At 46.0% G+C, this 22,314-nt stretch overlaps 1 protein-coding gene across 1 annotated transcript in view; it reads left to right on the forward strand.

The window, feature by feature from the left end:
* The window catches only part of LOC124622497 (sialin-like), a 117,559-nt gene that overhangs the window by 35,291 nt on the left and 59,954 nt on the right, over positions 1 to 22,314 (forward strand). The window contains exon 4 of the mRNA XM_047148214.1: positions 10,527 to 10,614. Coding sequence (XP_047004170.1) covers positions 10,527 to 10,614 — 88 coding nt within the window. The remainder of the gene's footprint in view (positions 1 to 10,526; positions 10,615 to 22,314) is intronic.

A 22,314-nucleotide genomic window follows, 5' to 3' on the forward strand; every position in this document is an offset into this window, starting at 1 on the left:
AAACATTTGATCGCAAGGTCATAGGTCAGCCGATTCCTCCACAGGAAAATACGTCTGATATATTCTATACGTTCAATCCCTTAAGGAACATTCCGATTCCTTACAGTTCGGAAAATATTCGTTGGCCTTGTTATTGAAGTCGCGAGCTATATTTGCTGGATTCATATTGCTCACGGAATACATCTCACGTATTTAATGCACTCCCGTCCAAAGTAGCGAACAGTCAACTGCCAGCCAGGGAGCCTCGTTACCAGGAATACTCTCTTCCGTGCGCTGTAGTCGACTGACGTCGTGTGTTTCGATGTTTGTTTAGGTGTAGCGTCTCCATGCTACGGCACAGTAACCTCGCATCGGACGGACGGACACATAATAATTGTCTGAAAATAATAAATTAAACTTTTCACTCGAGGGAAGACTTGAACCAAGGACCTCTCGTTCTACAGCTGCTCACGTTAACCACGGGATCACGGCTGTCCTGAGCTCACATTATCCTTGATGTTGCCTATCTTGCGCATGGACTACTCAGTTTGTATATTTTGCTTATTTTTTTCATAGTTCCACACAACTTCTTCCTGTTTTCTCGATTGATCTGTGTTCAGTTTTTCAAGGCCTATCCACTGTGCCAACTTATAACTAAGTCTGAGGGGTTTTTTTTGTGTGTGTGGGGTTTAAGGGCGCTCAACTACTGAGGTCATTAGCGCGCAGTCACAATTGTTAGAGCACATAGAATCTAGTAAAATTCAAGGGGGGGGGGGGGGGGGGGGCGACACCAGAAAGTTCTTACAAAGATGCAGATAAAATAAGTGAAAGAGTTAGATGTCTCTGGACAAGCCAGTCAAAGTAATGAAACGAAGAACACGAGCAGCTGCTCGAACGTCATCCGCTAAAATATCCTGTAAAGTAGATGGCAGAGACAGGACAACACGAAATTGACTAAAACGGGGACACGACAATAAAACATGGCGCACCGTTAATGCATGACCACAAGGGCACTGCGGGGCTGGGTCACCGGAGAGCAGGTAGCGGTGGCTAAACCGGCAATGCCCAATCCGCAACCTGGTCAGAAGAACCTCTTCTCGCCGAGATGGTCGAGAGGAGGTTGTCCAAGCAAGGTTTTACTGCCCGGAGCTTGTTTCCTTGAAGTGACGACCAAGTGTCCCACCACAAGGACACAAGCCTCTTACAAACAACCCCACTAACGTCAGATGACGGGACACAATGGGAGGCTGGCCGAGGCAGGAGGACTACAGCCTTGGCTGCAGCATCAGCAGCCTCATTCCCAGGCACTCCTACATGGCCGGGAACCCACAGAAAGCTGACAGGAGAGCCATCCTCAGCAAAGGAATGGAGGGACTGCTGGATCCGTTGCACCAAGGGATGGACCGGATATGGAGCTCCAAGGCTCTGAAGAGCACTGAATGAATCAGAGCAGAGTACATACGATGAATGGCGGTGGCGGCGGGCATACTTAACGGCCTGATGGAGAGCAAAAAGCTCGGCCGTAAAGCTGGAACACTGGTCGAGGAGCCGGTATTTAAAGGTGACGGCCCCGACGACAAAGGCACATCCGACACCATCGTCAGTTTTGGAGCCATCAGTGTAAATAAAAGTGTGACTGGCAAGTCGCGCACGAAGTTCGACAAACCGTGAGCAATACACTGCAGCCGGAGTACCCTCCTTCGGGAGCGAGCTGAGGTCGAGATAAATATGAACCGGAGCCTGGAGCTAAGGTGGTGTCGGGCTCTCTCTGAAGGTGATAGGGAGGGCAAAATCCAATTGTCGAAGCAGGCGACGAAAGCGGACTCCAGGGGGCAGCAGGGCAGACACATACAACCCATACTGACGGTCGAGAGAATCGGCGAAGAAGGACGGATAAGAGGGGTGGTCGGGCATTGACAACAGCCGGCAGGCATACCGACAAAGCAGTACGTCGCGCCGGTAGGTCAATGGTAATTCGGCAGCTTCAGCATAAAGACTCTCGACGGGACTAGTGTAGAATGCTCCGGTCGTAAGACGTAACCCCCTATGGTGGATGGAGTTGAGATGGCATAAGAGGGATGGCCGAGCAGACGAGTAGACAAGGCTCCCATAATCCAGCTTTGATCGGACTATGGACTGATACAAGCGAAGCAAGACAGTGCGATCCGCTCCCCAAGATGAACCACTAAGAACTCTGAGGACATTAAGGGAACGTGTACAACGGGCAGCTAAATAAGAGACGTGCGGAGACCAACAAAGTTTCCTGTCCAGTGTGAGCCCTAGGAACTTAGTTGTTTCCACGGAAGGGAGAACAACGGGACCGAGATGTAAGGATGGCGGAAGGAACGCTTTATATAGCCAAAAGATGATGCAAACCGTCTTCTCTTCAGAGAACCGAAAGCCATTTGCCACACTCCATGAGTATAGGCTGTCTAGACAACGCTGAAGGCAGCGCTCCAGGAGGCATGTTCTCTGGGCACTGCAGTAGATCGCGAAGTCATCGACAAAAAGAGAGCCCGAGACATTAGGTGGAATGCAATCCATAATTGGATTGATCGCTATGGCAAAAAGGGCTACGCTCAACACGGAGCCCTGAGGCACTCCGTTCTCCTGGAGGAAGACGTCGGACAATACGGAACCCACACGTACCCTAAACTTTCGATCTGTTAAAAAGGAATCAATAAAAAGGGGCAGGCGGCTGCGTAGACCCCACCTGTGCATAGTGCAGAGGATACCTCCTCTTCAACAGGTATCATAAGCCTTCTCCAAATCGAAGAACACGGCTACCGTTTGGCGCTTTCGCAAAAAGTTGTTCATGATGAATGTCGACATGGTCACAAGGTGGTCAATAGCGGAGCGGCGGCGACGAAAGCCGCATTGAACATTGGTAAGTAGCCGTCGAGATTCAAGAATCCAAACTAACCGAGCGTTAACCATGCGCTCCATCACCTTACAGACACAGCTTGTAAGAGAAATGGGGCGGTAACTAGAAGGAAGGTGTCTATCCTTCCCGGGTTTGGGTATAGGAACAACGACGGCGTCACGCCAATGCATGGGGACTTGACCTTCGGTCCAGACGCGATTGTAGGTACGAAGAAGGAAGCTTTTGCCTGCCAGAGAAAGGTGTGCCAGCATCTGAACGTGAATGGCATCTGGCCCTGGAGCAGAGGACCGGGACAGTGCAAGTGCACGTTCGAGTTCTCGCTAGTAAAGGGGGGATTATAATTTTTCAGATTCAGCGAGTGGAAGGAAGGCCGCCGAGCCTCTTCTGCCTCTTTCCTGGGAAGGAAGGCAGGGTGGTAATGGGCGGAGCTTGAAACCTCCGCGAAAAAGCGGCCGAAGGCGTTGGAGACATCCACAGGATCGACAAGGACCTCATTACCTGAAGTCAGGCCAGGTACCGAGGAGTGGGCCTTAATGTCCGACAGCCGGCGCAGGCCACCCCAGACGACAGAAGATGGAGTAAAACTGTTAAAGGAGCTGGTGAAAGAGGCCCAACAAGCTTTTCTGCTGTCTTTGATGACTCTACGGCATTGCGCTCGGAGTCGTTTGTATCCAATTCAATTCGCCAACGTAGGATGGCGGCGAAAGGTGCGTAAAGCATGTCGTCGAGCACGGATAGCGTCTCTACAAGCCTCATTCCACCAGGGGACGGAAACGCGACGTGAAGAAGAGGTAGTATGAGGAATGGAACGTTCGGCAGCACTGGTGATAACAGCCGTGAGGTATTCGACCTGACTGTCACAACTGAGAAAATCGTGGTCCGGATATGTCGCCAGGGAGGACTAAAGCCCCCAGTCAGCTTTCAGTATGTTCCAGCTCGAAGGACGTGGGGATGGGGTGTGGTGCAGAAGACGAACGACACAGGGGAAGTGGTCGCTCGAATAGGTGTCAGAAAGGACATACCACTCGAACCGACGGGCAAGAGTGGTAGAACAGATCGAGAGGTCCAAGTGGGAGTAGGTTTGAGTGGAGTCTGAGAGGAAAGTCGGGGCGCCAGTATTGAGGCAGACAAGATTGAGATGGTTGAAGACATCCGCCAAGAGGGAGCCTCTCTGACAGGATGCAGGAGAGCCCCAAAGGGGATGATGGGCATTGAAGTCGCCAAACAATAAAAACGGCGGAGGAAGCTGAACAATCAGGTGCATCATGTCAGCCGGACTAACTGCGGATGACGATGGAGTGTAGACGGTACAAACAGAAAAAGTAAAGGCAGAAAGAGTAATACGGACAGCTATTGCTTGGAGTGGGATGGTCAATGGGATGGGATGGTAATAGACAACGTCCCGAACGAGCAACATGACCCCACCATGAGCTGGAATACCGTCTGCAGGGGTGAGGTCAGACCGCTCCGAGGTTGTTGTTGTTGTTGTTGTTGTGGTCTTCAGTCCTGAGACTGGTTTGATGCAGCTCTCCATGCTACTCTATCCTGTGCAAGCTTTTTCATCTCCCAGTACCTACTGCAACTTACATCCTTCTGAATCTGCTTAATGTATTCATCTCTTGGTCTCCCTCTACGATTTTTACCCTCCACGCTGCCCTCCAATATCAAATTGGTGATCCCTTGATGCCTCAGAACATGTCCTACCAACCGATCCCTTCTTCTGGTCAAGTTGTGCCACAAACTTCTCTTCTCCCCAATCCTATTCAGTACTTCCTCATTAGTTATGTGATCTACCCATCTAATCTTCAGCATTCTTCTGTAGCACCACATTTCGAAAGCTTCTATTCTCTTCTTGTCCAAACTATTTATCGTCCACGTTTCACTTCCATACATGGCTACACTCCATACAAATACTTTCAGAAATGACTTCCTGACACTTAAATCAATACTGGATGTTAACAAATTTCTCTTCTTCAGAAACGCTTTCCTTGCCATTACCAACCTACATTTCATATCCTCTCTACTTCGACCATCATCAGTTATTTTGCTCCCCAAATAGCAAAACTCCTTTACTATTTTAAGTGTCTCATTTCCTAATCTAATTCCCTCAGCATCACCCGACTTAATTAGACTACATTCCATTATCCTTGTTTTTCTTTTGTTGATGTTCATCTTATATCCTCCTTTCAAGACACTGTCCATTCCATTCAACTGCTCTTCCAAGTCCTTTGCTGTCTCTGACAGAATTACAATGTCATCGGCGAACCTCAAAGTTTTTATTTCTTCTCCATGAATTTTAACACCTACTCCGAATTTTTCTTTTGTTTCCTTTACTGCTTGCTCAATATACAGATTGAACAACATCGGGGAGAGGCTACAACCCTGTCTTACTCCCTTCCCAACCACTGCTTCTCTTTCATGTCCCTCGACTCTTATAACTGCCATGTGGTTTCTGTACAAATTGTAAATAGCCTTTCGCTCCCTGTATTTTACCCCTGCCACCTTTAGAATTTGAAAGAGAGTATTCCAGTCAACATTGTCAGAAGCTTTCTCTAAGTCTACAAATGCTAGGAACGTAGGTTTGCCTTTCCTTAATCTTTCTTCTAAGATAAGTCGTAAGGTCAGTATTGCCTCACGTGTTCCAGTGTTTCTACGGAATCCAAACTGATCTTCCCTGAGGTTGGCTTCTACTAGTTTTTCCATTCGTCTGTAAAGAATTCGTGTTAGTATTTTGCAGCTGTGACTTATTAAACTGATAGTTCGGTAATTTTCACATCTGTCAACACCTGCTTTCTTTGGGATTGGAATTATTATATTCTTCTTTAAGTCTGAGGGTATTTCGCCTGTTTCATGCATCTTGCTCACCAGATGGTAGAGTTTTGTCAGGACTTGCTCTCCCAAGGCCGTCAGTAGTTCCAATGGAATATTGTCTACTCCGGGGGCCTTGTTTCGACTCAGGTCTTTCAGTGCTCTGTCAAACTCTTCACGCAGTATCATATCTCCCATTTCATCTTCATCTACATCCTCTTCCATTTCCATAATATTGTCCTCAAGTACATCGCCCTTGTATAGACCCTCTGTATACTCCTTCCACCTTTCTGCTTTCCCTTCTTTGCTTAGAACTTGGTTTCCATCTGAGCTCTTGATATTCATACAAGTCGTTCTCTTATCCCCAAAGGTCTCATTAATTTTCCTGTAGGCAGTATCTATCTTACCCCTAGTGAGATAGGCCTCTACATCCTTACATTTGTCCTCTAGCCATGCCTGCTTAGCAATTTTGCACTTCCTGTCGATCTCATTTTTGAGACGTTTGTATTCCTTTTTGCCTGCTTCATTTACTGCATTTTTATATTTTCTCCTTTCATCAATTAAAGTCAATATTTCTTCTGTTACCCAAGGATTTCTACTAGCCCTCGTCTTTTTACCTACTTGATCCTCTGCTGCCTTCACTACTTCATCCCTCAAAGCTACCCATTCTTCTTCTACTGTATTTCTTTCCCCCATTCCTGTCAATTGTTCCCTTATGCTCTCCCTGAATCTCTGTACAACCTCTGGTTCTTTTAGTTTATCCAGGTCCCATCTCCTTAAATTCCCACCTTTTTGCAGTTTCTTCAGTTTTAATCTACAGGTCATAACCAATAGATTGTGGACAGAGTCCACATCTGCCCCTGGAAATGTCTTACAATTTAAAACCTGCTTCCTAAATCTCTGTCTTACCATTATATAATCTATCTGATACCATTTAGTATCTCCAGGGTTCTTCCATGCATACAACCTTCTTTCATGATTCATAAACCAAGTGTTAGCTATGATTATGTTGTGTTCTGTGCAAAATTCTACCAGGCGGCTTCCTCTTTCATTTCTTAGCCCCAATCCATATTCACCTACTATGTTTCCTTCTCTCCCTTTTCCTACACTCGAATTCCAGTCACCCATGACTATTAAATTTTCGTCTCCCTTCACAATCTGAATAATTTCTTTTATTTCATCATACATTTCTTCAACTTCTTCGTCATCTGCAGAGCTAGTTGGCATATAAACTTGTACTACTGTAGTAGGTGTGGGCTTCGTATCGATCTTGGCCACAATAATGCGTTCACTATGTTGTTTTTAGTAGCTTACTTGCATTCCTATTTTCCTATTCATTATTAAACCTACTCCTGCATTACCCCTATTTGATTTTGTGTTTATAACCCTGTAGTCACCTGACCTGAAGTCTTGTTCCTCCTGCCACCGAACTTCACTAATTCCCACTATATCTAACTTCAACGTATCCATTTCCCTTTTTAAATTTTCTAACCTACCTGCCCGATTAAGGGATCTGACATTCCACGCTCCGATCTGTAGAACGCCAGTTTTCTTTCTCCTGATAATGACATCCTCTTGAGTAGTCCCCGCCCGGAGATCCGAATGGGGGACTATTTTACCTCCGGAATATTTTACCCAAGAGGACGCCATCATCATTGAATCATACAGTAAAGCTGCATGCCCTCGGGAAAAATTACGGCTGTAGTTTCCCCTTGCTTTCAGCCGTTCGCAGTACCAGCACAGCAAGGGCGTTTTGGTTATTGTTACAAGGCCAGATCAGTCAATCATCCAGACTGTTGCCCTTGCAACTACTGAAAAGGCTGCTGCCCCTCTTCAGGAACCACACGTTTGTCTGGCCTCTCAACAGATACCCCTCCATTGTGGTTGCACCCACGGTACGGCTATCTGTATCGCTGAGGCACGCAAGCCTCCCCACCAACGTCAATGTCCATGGTTCATGGGAGGCGCTCCAAGGTATAGTGGGTAAAAGCAATACGGTCAGTTGGGCGCAACTTGGTTTCCTGGAGACCAAGGACGAGTGGGCAGTGCAGGCGGAGGAGCAGTTGTAATTCCTCCCAATTAGATCGAATACCTCTTATGTTCCAATGTAACAAAGCCATCGCTAGTCAGAAAAAAGGGGGAACGAAACGGGTGAAGAGCGGGTCACCTCGACGGCCGCGGAGGGCCAGGTTTCGAGGGAACAACGCTACAACCGGAGGGAGGCGGATCCTGTTCCATCGAGTCGTCGCCAGCTGTGGCCGCTTTCCCGCGTTGCGTAGGAGGGGCAGCATCATTCGCCGACGAGAGGCCAACTGAACACCTGGCAGCAGAGCGTCCCGGCGAAACTGAGGACGGCCGGGAGCAGCGACTTGCGGATGGAGCTTCAGACGAAACGCGCCAGGGTGGAGAGGGGGATAAAGACTTCTTCTTGGAGGCCTTCTTGGAAGTCCGATGAGGCACGGGGATGTTGGGCTGGACCCGAAGAAGGTCCTCACGCGCGGGGTCCATTTTGGAACGCTGGACCTCGGAAGCCGGGGTCCGGATCGTTTCCCCAATAGACGCCTGAGAAGAGGATCGCTTCTCAGGCGGCGGAGGGGGAGGAGGAGGAAGGGTGGCCCCTGGGGCAGAGGGGGCAGGGGCCGCGAGGGAGGAGGACTTGGAAGGGAGGGATTTGGGAGGCGGAGGCACAGACCTCGGATGGGGTGAGGAGGTGGAGGGGGGACAGGATAGGGGTGAGAATACTGTGGAAGGAGTGGACACGACTGAGGCAAATGAAGTTGTCAACGTCACGGGATGGAGGTGGTCATACTTCTTCCTGGCGTCAGAATAAGAGAGACGATCCAAAGTTTTTAATTCTTGAATTTTCTTCTCCATCTGATACGTGGGGCAGTCTAAAGATCTAAGCGAGTGGATGCCAGGACAATTGACGCACTGAGGTGGTGGGGTGCATGTATGTTCCTCACAAAGAGGACGTCCACAATCGCCACAAAGGGGCTCAGCCTCATACCGTGACGACATTTGCCCAAAGCGCAAACACCGAAAGCAGCGCATAGGAGGCAGGACGTAAGGTTGCACGTCGCACCGGTAGCACATCACCTTTACCTTCTCTGATAGAACGTCCCCTCGAAGGCGAGGATAAAGGCTCCGGTGTCGATGCGACGGTCTTTGGGGCCGCGCTGAACTCGATGGACGAAATGCACGCCTCGGCGCTCCAGGTTGGCCCTGAGCTCCTCATCAGATTGCAGCAGGAGGTCCCGATGAAAAATAACCCCCTGCGTCCTATTCAGTGCCAGATGCGGGACAATGGATACTGGGATGTCCCCTAGTCGGTCGCACGCCTGGAGCGCCGCCGACTGTGTGGCGGAGGCGGTCTTTATAAGAACGGACCCCGAACGCATTTTACTGAGAGCCTCGATTTCCCCAAAGATGTCCTCGATGTGTTGGACAAAGAACATGGGCTTGGAGGTGGCGAACGTTCCCCCATCGGTCCGAGAACAGACTAAATAGCGGGGTAAGTACTTCGCCCCAACCTGGCGGGCCTGTCCTTCCTCCCAGGGAGTGGCCAAGGGGGAAAGGGCAGGAGAACCAGAACCAGAGACAGTACCTTTCTTTTTAAAAGACTCGGCCGCAGAGCGACCTGATACATGTTGACGTTTCATCTGCGAAACGTCCGCCCCGATAGCACCCACTCCGACCAGGGGCTCTCTCCACGGGCGCCACCCAGCCTCAGCAAGGGCCACCTGGCAGGATGACCGTTGCCGGGAGTCCTGATGCCCCAAGGAGACGGGCATCTACTCCTTGGCCGACGTGGGGAGGGTGCAGCTCAGGTATCAGCAGTACGATCCCTGTGTTGTCAGGGGGCTACAACCTAGAGGGTACATGATGACCTCACCACAATGGGCTGGCTACTGTGTTGGATTTTGGGTGCCATGGAAAGTCCATCATGATCAGAGGTGCAGATGGGGATGCACTATGGGCGTAACTTGTGCAACCCATCAAGCGTTTAGGCCCAATTTGAGGAATAGTGGGTGTGGTTACAACGCCGTTACAACGCTGAGTGCCAAGGTCTTAGTGCACTGAGGCCCAGTGATACACCATGTAAGGCGTCCTTCCCCAAAAGGCTCGTACTTCTGTAGAATTTTGAAAAATGGAGGGCGGTTCTAGGCGCTTCAGTCTGGAACCGCGTGACCGCTACGGTCGCAGGTTCGAATCCTGCCTCGGGCATGGATGTGTGTGATGTCCTTAGGTTAGTTAGGTTTAAGTAGTTCTAAGTTCTAGGGGACTGATGACCACAGATGTTAAGCCCCATAGTGCTCAGAGCCATTTGAACCATTTGAAAAATGGAGGTCAAACCCCAAGGGGGACCATCACATGGAAGGCCGAAACGGTTGAGACTCCTTTTAGTCGCCTCTTACGACAGACAGGAATACCTCAGGCGTATTCTTATCCCGGACCTGCAGGGGGGAAGTCTGAGGGGGGTGCGATGGGGAGGTTCCCTTGTCAGTCACGAATAGAAATATCTGCACTTATATCCATTACATTCTTTAAAGCCAACCACAAAGCGTCTACTTGATGCCAATTTGACGTTTCTTGCATTTCACCTTCAATGCGTTGCAATTTTAATGGCCAGGATTACAGTAGCATTGGAAAATATTCCAAGATATCACTGTTCCTACTTGTGCGAAACACTTGGAAGTCCGGGAGCTAACTTCCGGCAGCGTTTACATTTCTATATCTTATGTAGCGAGTTGCTTGGTTTCCAGACGAAACTACTTCCACACATGAACACTGTTCCTGTGTGTGTAACGAGAATGTCCCATTTCATGGTAAGGTAACTTCTGTGTTCATGTTGCAGGGCGTCGTGATACCAGCAATGCACGTCCTTTTTGCAAAGTGGTTCCCCGAGCACGAGCGCCAGAGGTTAACAGGAGCTGTTTTCTCAGGTCAGTGTACTAATACAATAAACTATCGAAACTTCCCGTACACGGTATTTAGTAGTAGTGATCCGAACAGCAAATGAGAAATTTTCAATATAATGCCTTCTTTTTTTTTTTTTTTTTTTTTTTTTTTTCAAGAAACACCTATTTTGATGTAGAGAAAGTCATGAAAAAAATAGAAGATGGTTTTTCTGTAAAAATGACTATATTCAAGAATTTCTCTATGACGTAAATAAAATATTACCCCTAAGACATTGGTGGATGAATATGCAAAAAACTGATGCGCGAACCTTAATGACGACAGCAACTTCCGCATGATGTATCACTGTTTGGTGTGTGCTCATGACGGACTGCACTGCATGCTAGCATCGTGCTCTTATGCTGGCCTCAAGGTTGCTAAGAAGTTCTTGTGTTGGAGCGGTCTATATCCCACCAGGGCGGTTGACATCTGCCGGACGGTCGTTGGAAGTGATGGGACAACGACTGGTCTTAACATTTGGTTGGTCAGTCGATTGATTTTTCTTTCGGTAGGCTTTTTCAGGCGAATGAAACAAACCGAATGAAAGTATATTCTGCAGCCACGTCAGCTACTTAAATGTTTTTCATTCATTCTCCGAATGACAGACAACAGACTGACAAATCTCTGGCAGTTTCGTCAGTAATACGAAAGTTTCACCCAGCCTCCAGACTTGAGAGATTTCACTTAAGCGCTTATTCAGACTTTGCAGACGAATTTCAGCCATGACTAGCGTTGCCAACTTTTATAGAGACAAATAACGTATTTTATTTCAAAGAGAGGTAAATGAAAAGCGTGCTTCTACAAATAAAGTCTTTGGAAAATTCATATATTTGTTTACTTAAATACGAATTTTTCGTACTTCTGACGTTAACTATCAAACTTTAGTTTGTTTTAAAAGTCTAAAAACTAGTGCTACATAAATATAGCTAGTGCTACGTAAATGAATAATTACTTTTACAACTTACAAGGGGAAGGCCTCAGACACGGCCAACCGATTCGGCTCAAATTTTGCAGGTCGCTTGTGTACAACCTAAAACGAAGGAATCTAAGATATTTTGGGTCACCCCCGCAATTTTGAGAAAATCATCCCTAAAGGTTATGACGAGCAGTCGACTCAAAATTGGAGGTATCGATGGATAATTGCAAATAGAGCATTTTTCATCATCAGGTATGGGGTCCGCAAATGCAAACTTTTCCAGAAATTGAGGAAAGAAACTTTTACAACTATCGCTTCTGTACCCTCATGGGAAACGCTTTTCGCCAACAGCGCCGATAGCGCAACGGCCAAGCTAACTGGCTGGGAATCGGAAAACCCTGGTTCGAATCTCGAAAAAACCTCGCGGAAGTTATTCTTTTCGTTTGTATTTTTCCATATCTCAATCGATAGGGATAGGAGGGTTAATAAGGTAAGTAAATCAATAAGGAATGTTAATAATAAGGTAGGCAAACTAATTTCCCAAACGCCGTGAGTTATTAAAGTATTAAATTTCTAAGCCTTGTCACATGAAAGCAACTCCGAATAAGGGTGCTGCGAATTCTTCACGAGGGATCACAGATAGCCAACTGCGCGACGCTTGTTTACAACGAGGCACGGGACGGAATGCACACGGGGAGAGTTATGTTGTCCCAGTTGCCTCTTCGTCACATCATAGTTGTGAACCTGGAAGAGTGAAGGTGTCCAGCACGAGCCTTATAGAAGTCAATCGGAAAGAGTTGTTTTCCGATATTAGGCTGCCGCGAACCTCGTGGATACATATAGTGATTATTTTTCCATCGTTAATGCACCGAATGAAATACGTTTTGTGAATGAATACAGTGTTCTTCCGCAAGTAACATATAACGAGTACTGTATGTAGTTTGTAGTAATTAGCTCATCTGTTTATGCCGTAGTAACTAGTTATTGCTTGTTGTGTCATATCTTTCAGTTTCTTAATCTGAATAATAGAGGATGTACACCCTTCGACTAGCCCTGTAATATATACTTGGGAGCCTGTCACAGACGATGGCAAGCGGGTAGTTACCGACGCTGTGTTTTGGTTTGTAAAAGTGTTGCAAGACAGATGCATTATCAATGCACTACCGGAAGCAGGCAGTTCTGTTTCTCGGCATTCCAGATTGATAGGAGCGGCTATCGTCGAGCGATTTTTGGAGCTGACGAACGAAATGACTTTTGTTGATACTGAAGTACTATACCATGAAGACGAAGCAGAAGGTGATTCAGTGGGAGATATCCCCTCTAGTGAATCGCAAAATGGTCATAACACTTTGGAAATCTCCACGTCACTGGGAATATGTGCTTCATCTGTTCCCGATGAGTATTACGAACCAGTTACTAAACGACTGAACTACGGCGCTATACCCCTTGAAGTAAAAGTAAGCGCTAGCCAGGAATCATCCAAATTGGAACTTACAAACACTACAAAGGAATGGAGCAACAACAGCCCTGAAAAGGAAGAACGACTTGAAATTGTGGGAAAGTGATTTCGTTAAAGGAGGGACAAGATACGACAAATACCAGGCGATAAATAAGTGGATATACGACAGATTTGTCGAATCTGGTTGTCTTAACGAGAATGTAACAACGAGAATACTTCAGGAGTGGGCTGCAGATGCAGCCCTTCAGTATGCGGCCAACAAGGATTTTACGTTTGCTGCATCATTATCTTGGGCAATAAATTTCAAATCGGAGTATAAAATTCGTCAACGGCACGTCACTAAATACGTCTCTCATAAGGAGGTACAAAATATAATAGATATACAGAAAGTGGCGGCTCTTTTCAGCACGCAAATGGCGTCACTTATGACCGGATTTAATCGTGATTACGTGATCAACACCGATCAAACAGGATGCGAGTGTCGGGTGAACATTCGACGCACGTCATCGCATAAGGGAGAAAAAATCCTTGTCGCAGTTAGTAGTAAAAACAAACTAACACATTCGAACACGGCGGAATATGCCATCACAGCCTCTGCAAAAGTGTTGCCTAAGGTTTTCCTGTGTTTACAAGAAACGAATGTTTCATTTGGTCCTCGGGTTATAGAAGAGGTCAATCGTTTAACCGACTCGTTGAAAACTGTTTACATTACCTGCTCTAGATCCGGGAAACTGACGAATGCGATTTACAGAACATTTCTTGGGAGTGTTTTAAAACCATACGTTTCTGATACCAAGTTTTATCTAATATTGGGTTCCTGGAGTGGAAAAATTAATACTACAATATATGACACAACGTTTATAGATGGCGAGGGTCAGCCGACGTGCACAGTAAAAGTAATACCGCCAAACTGCACACCTGTATGCCAACCGTGTGATGTTTATTTCTATCGCCAGATTAAAAACTTTATTTCCAGGCTTCAGAATTGCAGTGTGCTTCTGGAAACCCAGCGGGAATTGCACAACTGCACGGGTGCAATAACTATTCACAGCACAATTCATAACCAACTTTCAGCACCGATTTTTCAGGCAGTGATATCGTATGCGTGGTACGCATCAAAATTAATTACCGAGAAAGACGTATTTTTAAATGTAAACCACGTCTGTTTTCCGCCGACTCTTCGGAAGGAACAGTGTAGCTGTCGAAAGATTGCATTCATTAGATGTTCTTGGTGCCGTGAGTATATTTGTTTCGAATGTTTAGATGACAAGTACCATCCATCTATTTGTTCGAAGAATAGTGAGGACACGTAACAGTGACTGGAAGAGCCATTGTAAAGTGACCTGGAGTATCATTTTAGTTGTTTACTTTCCCAAGAGGTTTGAGAAATTTATTTGCCTACCTTATTATCATCATTCCTTATTGATTTACTTACCTTATTAACCCTCCTATCTCTATCAATTGAGATACGGAAAAATACAAACGAAAAGGAAAACACCCGGGCGGTTTCTTCACGATTTGTACCCGGGTTCTCCCATTCCCAGCCAGTTACCTCAGCCGTTGCGCTATCGGTGCTATTTTCTTTTTCCTTTATTAAAACAACCATTTATGTACATAAGCACAGAAACAAAATAATGAAGTGCTGGAACTGTTTCAACACGAATTGTATCCTACAATAGACTGAAGAACACATTTCAATATATTGCCATTTGTAAGCTTACAAAATAGAAAAAAATAGTAAACTGACAATAGCCTCTTTAGTCCAGACAGAAACATACAACCAAAACACAGACATATGTATAATTGACTGTCTTAACTAGAATGGCAGTTCTGTCATTTGATTCATAACTGTCCAAACTCAAAGTTATTTGGAGCATACAAACGGAGAACAAGAGATGCGCAGGGGCCTTCAAAGACTCACTTGACCCAGTCATCTCTAGGCAGAAGAAATTCCTGACCCCGCCGGGGTGCTATCAGCGAAAAAGCGTTTACCATGTGGGTACAGAAGCAGCAGTTGTAAAGGTTTCTTACCTCGATTTCTGGAAAAGATTGCGTTTTCCGACCCCATACCTGATGATGAAACATGCTCTATTTAAAATTACCTATCGATCCCGATAATTCTGAGTCGGTTGCTCGTCATAACCTTTAGGGGTGATTTTCTTAAAAAACGCGGCGGTGTTGACCAAAAATATCTTAGATTCCTTCGTTTTAGGTTGTACACAAGCGACCTACCAAATCTGAGCCGAATCGTTTGGCCGTGTCTGAGGCCTTCCCCTTGTTAGATACATTGAAGCTATATGTCTTTTTCCCGACAGCTTGCACCCAAACCGATTAAGTGTCTTTCGGTAAATGGTGATGTGACGTGAACAGAAAGCAGATAGGACAATTTTTCCGATGTCATCTACATCTGTATCGACACTCCGCAAGTCACCGTGCGTGGCGGAGGGTACCCTGTACCATTACTTGTCATTTCCTTTTCTGTTCAACTCGCAAGTAGAGCGAGGGAAAAACGGCTGTCTTTAGGCCTCGGTATGAGCCCTAATTTCTCGTATCCTATCTTCGTGGACCTTAAGCGCTGCAGCAGTCCTATCACACTTCCCGAGGGTACTCCTGACGAAACCCTTGTCTCTCATGAACACCCACTGTCAGGACAACATACCGCGTTCTGTAACTTAGCAAGTCTTCAAGCCACTCACACGAACTTCCGCCAGCCGCCTGTCCGAACTGAGGACCGCCTCAGAACCCATGCAACAGGCGCCGTTGGTGCCGACGTGTGCCACAACATGCAGACGATTACAATCTGCACGCTCGATGGCCGCAGTCCAGGCCGCCTCCACACCTCGGATGCGGCGTCTGGCAGACATACCGACATTGGCTTTCTTTCCAGCCCTGAACGCTATCTGGTTAAGGGGCTCCGGCTCCATAACGCGCCTAACATTGGAGCTCCCAGCAGCTAGTAAACCCTTCCCTCTGTTCCTGCTCGGACCCTGCTGAAGGACGCGTAACCACCCGCCATTCACCCTGCTGTGAGGGCGGATCAACTGCTTCAGATGCAGTAGGCGGTGCTCGGAAGCAGAACCCGTGGGCAAAACAAGCGACACTTGAGGTGTCACATGCGACGCGCCGCTTTCTCCGCCACCGCTACACCCCGAGGGTGCAGCCTGAAGCTGACTGACCGCAACCAACAGCGCGTTCAGCTGTTCGCGAACTGCTGCTAGCTACTCCTGCGTCCGCACACAGCATGCACACATCCTAGCCACTCTTGCAAGACTAACTGAAGAAGTGAGCTATAGAAGCAGACAATCCTAGATATGCAACTTGCTACCCTCATGAAGTGTGACCAATGGACGCTGATGCTTTAATGAGCTATGTAACTGGCTTTTTAGTGAGAAACTATTGCACTACAGACTGAATTAATTTACATTTACAAAAACGCGAGATTAAACCACTTAAACAGAGGAACGGGCAAGAAATTTAGTAACTATACTACGTGGAAAACACAGAGGAAAAGAAACACTTAACCTTACGCTCTGTAGACGTGTATTAGCCGAGAGCTGGAGCCTGACTGTCTTACTAAATGAACGGACGGTTGCTTTCAAAACAAAACAAATGAGCAACTACTGCGCTACAGGCTGTTCTGTAACTTAATCACTTGCTTCTTAAACAATACTTTCAGAAGTATTTTTTCTCGAAAAATGTTTGTCACCAGTTGCTAGGATCGGACCTCGTTTCCTCATCGGAGATATCATAAGATAACATGGGTATCCCCTGATCATATTACAGAAAATCAAACTGACTATATCGCAGTATCCATGAAGTTCAGGAGGAGCCTGGAACATGTGCGGAATAGAAGAGGAGCAGACGCAAGTAGCGACTACCATCTTGTTACTGCCAGTTTCCGAATGAAGATTGTGGCTTCCAGAAAGAAATTCGAGCCGAGGAATAGAAGATTCGACGTAGGTGAACTGAAAGATCCACAGATAGCTGAGGAGTTCCAACTGTAACTTCGGAATAGATTCCAGGCGCTGGAACTGGTGATGACTGAGGATAAGAACATGGAGAAAATGTGAACAGAAGTTAAGAATACTTTTGTGCAAGTGAGTGAGAGACAACTTGGCCTTAAAAATCGCCTACGGGGAGATTGGATATCCGAACATACCTGTAGGAAGATCACCCATAGAAATTAGGCCAAGGAAAGAGTAAACCGGAGTAGAACCATACAACAAAAAGCACAGGCATAAATTGATTATAGAGCAGCAGATAAGGAAGTGAAAAGGAGTGTGAGCAGAGACCACAGGATATGGATAGAGCAGAACAGGCAGCCCGGAGAGGGATGTAAAAGAACTATATGATATCACTAAGATGCTCTCAGAGAAAAGCTTCCAGAGGAACCGACCAGAAAGGAATAAGAAAGGTGAGATACTAATTACACATGAAGATCAATCACGTAGTTGGAAGGAACACTTTAACGAAGTTCTAAATAGAGACCATGGAGGTGAGGTAGAAGAACAAGAACAAACGGAATACAATGACCCTCGTCCCAGCACTGGTGTAAATGCACCCACGAAAGCAGAAATTCGGATAGCGCTGAAGCAGATCAAGAATGGGAAGGCACCAGGACCAAATAATATAACGTCTGAGATGCTGAAAACAGAGTTGGACACCACTGTCGAGGTATTGTACATCCTCTTAGAGAAGGTACAAAGAGAGGAGAAACTGCCAACAGATTAGAAACGAAGTATTATCGTGAAAATACCCAAAGAGATGGAAACCCAGTTTTAAGCAAAGAAGGGAAAGCAGAAAGGTGGAAGGAGTATATAGAGGGTCTATACGAGGGTGATGTACTTGAGGATAATATTATGGAAATGGAAGAGAATACAGATGAAGATGAAATGGGAGATACGATACTGCGTGAAGAGTTTGACAGAGCACTGAAAGACCTGAGTCGAAACAAGGCCCCGGGAGTAGACAACATTCCATCAGAACTACTGACGACCTTGGGAGAGCCTGTCCTAACAAAACTCTACCATCTGGTGAACAAGATGTATGAGAAAGGCGAAATACCCTCAGACTTCAAGAAGAATATAATAATTCCAGTCCCAAAGAAAGCGGGTGTTGACAGATGAGAAAATTACCGAACTATCAGTTTAATTAATCACAGCTGCAAAATACTAACACGAATTCTTTACAGACGAATGGAAAAACTAGTAGAAGCCGACCTCGGGGAAGAGCAGTTTGGATTCCGTAGAAATATTGGAACACGTGAGGCAAAACTGACCTTAAGACTTATTTTAGAAGAAAGATTAAGGAAAGGCAAACCTACGTTTCTAGCATTTGTAGACTTAGAGAAAGCTTTTGACAATATTGACTGGAATACTCTCTTTCAAATTCTACAGGTGGGAGAGAAAGGCTATTTACAATTTGTACAGAAACCAGATGGCAGTTATAAGAGCCGAGGGGCATGAAAGGGAAGCAGCGGTTGGGAAGGGAGTGAGACAGGGTTGTAGCCTGTCCCCGATATTATTCAATCTGTATATTGAGCAAGCAGTAAAGGAAACAAAAGAAAAATTCGGAGTAGGTATTAAAGTCCATGGAGAAGAAATGAAAACGTTGAGGTTCGCCGATGACATTGTAATTCTGTCAGAGACAGCAAAGGACTTGGAAGAGCAGTTGAACGGAATGGACAGTGTCTTGAAAGGAGGATATAAGATGAACATCAACAAAGCAAAACGAGGATAATGGAATGTAGTCGAATTAAGTTGGGTGATGCTGCGGGAATTAGATTAGGAAATGAGACACTTAAAGTAGTAAAGGAGTTTTGCTATTTGGGGAGCAAAATAACTGATGATGGTCGAAGTAGAGAGGATATAAAATGTAGACTGGCAGTGGCAAGGAAAGCGTTTCTGAAGAAGAGGAATTTGTTAACATCGAGTATAGATTGCCGGCTGGAGTGCCCGTGCGGTTCTAGGCGCTACAGTCTGGAACCGCGTGACCGCTGCGGTCGCAGGTTCGAATTCTACCTCGGGCATGGATGTGTGTGCTGTCCTTATGTTAGTTAGGTTTAAGTAGTTCTAAGTTCTAGGGGACTGATGACCACAGCAGTTAAGTCCCATAGTGCTCAGAGCCATTTGAGTATAGATTTAAGTGTCAGGAAGTCGTTTCTGAAAGTATTTGTATGGAGTGTAGTCATGTATGGAAGTGGAACATGGACGATAAATAGTTTGGACAAGATGAGAATAGAAGCTTTCGAAATGTGGTGCTACAGAAGAACACTGAAGATTAGATGGGTAGATCACATAACTAGTGAGGAGGTATTGAATAGAATTGGGGAGAAGAGGAGTTTGTGGCACAACTTGACAAGAAGAAGGGACCGGTTGGTAGGACATGTTCTGAGGCATCAAGGGATCACAAATTTAGCATTGGAGGGCAGCGTGTAGGGTAAAAATCGTAGAGGTAGACCAAGAGATGAATGCACTAAGCAGATTCAGAAGGATGTAGGTTGCAGTAAGTACTGGGAGATGAAGAAGCTTGCACAGGATAGAGTAGCATGGAGAGCTGCATCAAACCAGTCTCAGGACTGAAGACAACAACAACAACCAAAAGAGGAGAAGTTACTAACTGCAACAACTGTTACGATATTGTCAGTACCGTGTAAGGTACTTTCGAGGATCATTTTAAACCGCATTAAGGATTCTGTGGAAGCACAACTGAGGAGAGAGCATGCGGGTTTTAGAAAGCATCGAAGCTGTGTGAACCTTATCAATACTATCAGAATTATTCTGGAACAAAGTGCGGAGTGGCAACACACCCTCTGCCTTGCCTTCATTGACTTTGAAAAGAGTCGAAAGACTCTGCCAATCGAAGAGTCGTGTGGGATACACTTGCAAAATATGGCATATTTTAAATGTGAGATGGCCAGATATAATGACAAATGAAGATCTCTGGAGGGAGACAAATCAGCAACCAATCAATATACAAAGCAAGGAAAGAAAATGGAACTTGATTGGGCATACGTTGAGGAAACTAGATGGAGCTGTTGAAAGGGAGGCGTTGGATTGGAACCCTCAAGGAGCTAGAAAACTTGGTTGTCCCAAACAGAAGTGGAAAAGTACGATCGAGAGAGAAGCTGCAGGGGATGGGAAAATCTGAAGTGAAGAGGCTTGCTAGAAATCGTACCAGGTGGAGGAATTTCGTCACATCCCTATGTTCCAGAGGGAACGACAGGAACTCTTGTCAGGATGGTTAACCAGTCCAAAATTCGCCGCGACGAGTGTGGAGAAACAGCATGAAAGGTCACATTTCAACTGACTGGTAGAACCGACAGGAAGACTACACAAATTGCTTCTCAATACGCAAAATTACAAGGGACTGTATCGATTGTTGTCATTATGTTGCTCCCACAGACTGATATCACTCTAAAAATAATGCAACCGTCACGTAAAGCTACCACCGACTGAATCAACTGTTTTCATTCGGTTGTTGACATAGTCTGGTTCCACTCGAAAAAATGAATGAATAATTTAACCTCTACGCAAAATACAACCGAATGTGTCGATTGTTTCCCATCAATCGACTGAATCGATTGTTTTCATTCGGTTGTTTCCATCACTATATAGTCGTTGCAGCATGTTGACGTGCCGCAATAAGTCTCCCCAACGTATGCCACAAGTGCGCGATGGGATTGCGGTCGGGGGAGCAAGCGGGTCAGTCCATTTGCCGAATATCCTCTCGTTTCCAAGAGCTCCTCCACCTACACAGTTCGATGCGGTCGCGCATTATCATTCATAAAAATGAAGACAGGGCCAGGCCTGAAAAGACGCTCATGGGGAAGGGGCACAGTGTCACAGTCATTGACCGGTGAGTGTCCCGTGTTCAAAACAACACAGCGATGCAACGGTATGTCTCCCCATACCTAGACCAACAAAGTGATCACATTCGACAATTTTCCCCATCTCTCCCAGTATGACGATACGTCCAGCGTATGTCCGTAATAATAATTATTGGCCAGCGAACTGCAGACGCAAACGTTTTTGTGTCATCAGTCTTCTGAATGGTTTGCTGCGGGTCACCACAATGGGTCAAGACGCGGAGTTTGGAAGCGACCACGAGATGAGACCAAAGTTGCCAAATGAAATGCGACTCAAAAGAGAAATGAGTGCTTATCGTTCGACATGTCTGATATTGTGGATGTCAGATATCGGATCATGTGATTTATTCATTCATAGCACGTAGCATGTGCATGCTACAAACTGTCTCTACCTACTACTTGCTCACTTTAAGATGGTTTCCTGAATGATTGCTGCCGAAAGTATTATTTAGACTGAAATGATAAACAGATAAAGTAACGGAAAATAAAGATATTGTAGCTGAGGGATTCTGTGCACACCACTTCTACCCCAGAGGGCTCACGGATGGCCGTCCTCAACCCAGGAAGGCTTCGCGAGTTAACAGGCAACTCCGTAAAATGTTTAGACAATGAAGCCTTTCAGCGGATCAGGCCTGAGGCGCAGAACGATTGACTTTTGAATCGTATGAGGAGATCCTCATTGATGTCCCCTTTTTCCCGATAATTTCACAGATGTGGTAAGTGCCACCTGCTGGTAGAAATTCTCTTATTATTGTTTTTTGTCAGTGCCATCGGGAGAATACCTCGCGTCAGTAAAAAGTCTCCGACGCTTAAACACGCCTAGTATGTTTCAGCGACAATATTCAGCTTGTAGTGTGAGTTTCAAAAGAAGCTTAGCTGATAGCTAGACCATTAGATACAAAGCACTCCTCGTATTAATTAAGAAGAGTGAAATAACACCGGGAGTGTCCTTTTGAAAAGAACCGTCCTAGTATTAGCTATAATCAATTTAGGAAGGCCATTATAAACCTAAATCTGGATAGCCAGTCGATATTTGGACTGGTGTGCCCTCAAGTGCGAGTCCAGTGTCCTAACCAACGCAACCCCTCACTCGGCGGATTATGAAACTCCTCTTTCAAAATTACGGAAAAGCAATGGACATTTCAACCCATCTAAAGCTGCCCAAGTCAGCTGTTGTTGATCTGTTTCTGAATGGTGTACAGTGGTCGAGCAGCTCGTCATAAGACACACACTTCGTAGTCAGCGTTACGCGAAGCGTGAGGTGGTGCAAAGAGCGACGCCACTGTACTGTGGATGACCGGAAACGAGTGATCTGCAGAGACGAATCACACTGTACTCTGTAGCAATCCGATGGACGGGCTTGGTTTTCGCGAATACCTGGAGAGGTAATCTGTCAACATGTATAGTGTCAACACTGAAGTATGGTGTAGATGGTATTGCGTTAT

The sequence above is a fragment of the Schistocerca americana genome, chromosome 7 (genome assembly GCF_021461395.2).
Source record: "Schistocerca americana isolate TAMUIC-IGC-003095 chromosome 7, iqSchAmer2.1, whole genome shotgun sequence".
Classification (NCBI taxonomy): domain Eukaryota; kingdom Metazoa; phylum Arthropoda; class Insecta; order Orthoptera; family Acrididae; genus Schistocerca; species Schistocerca americana.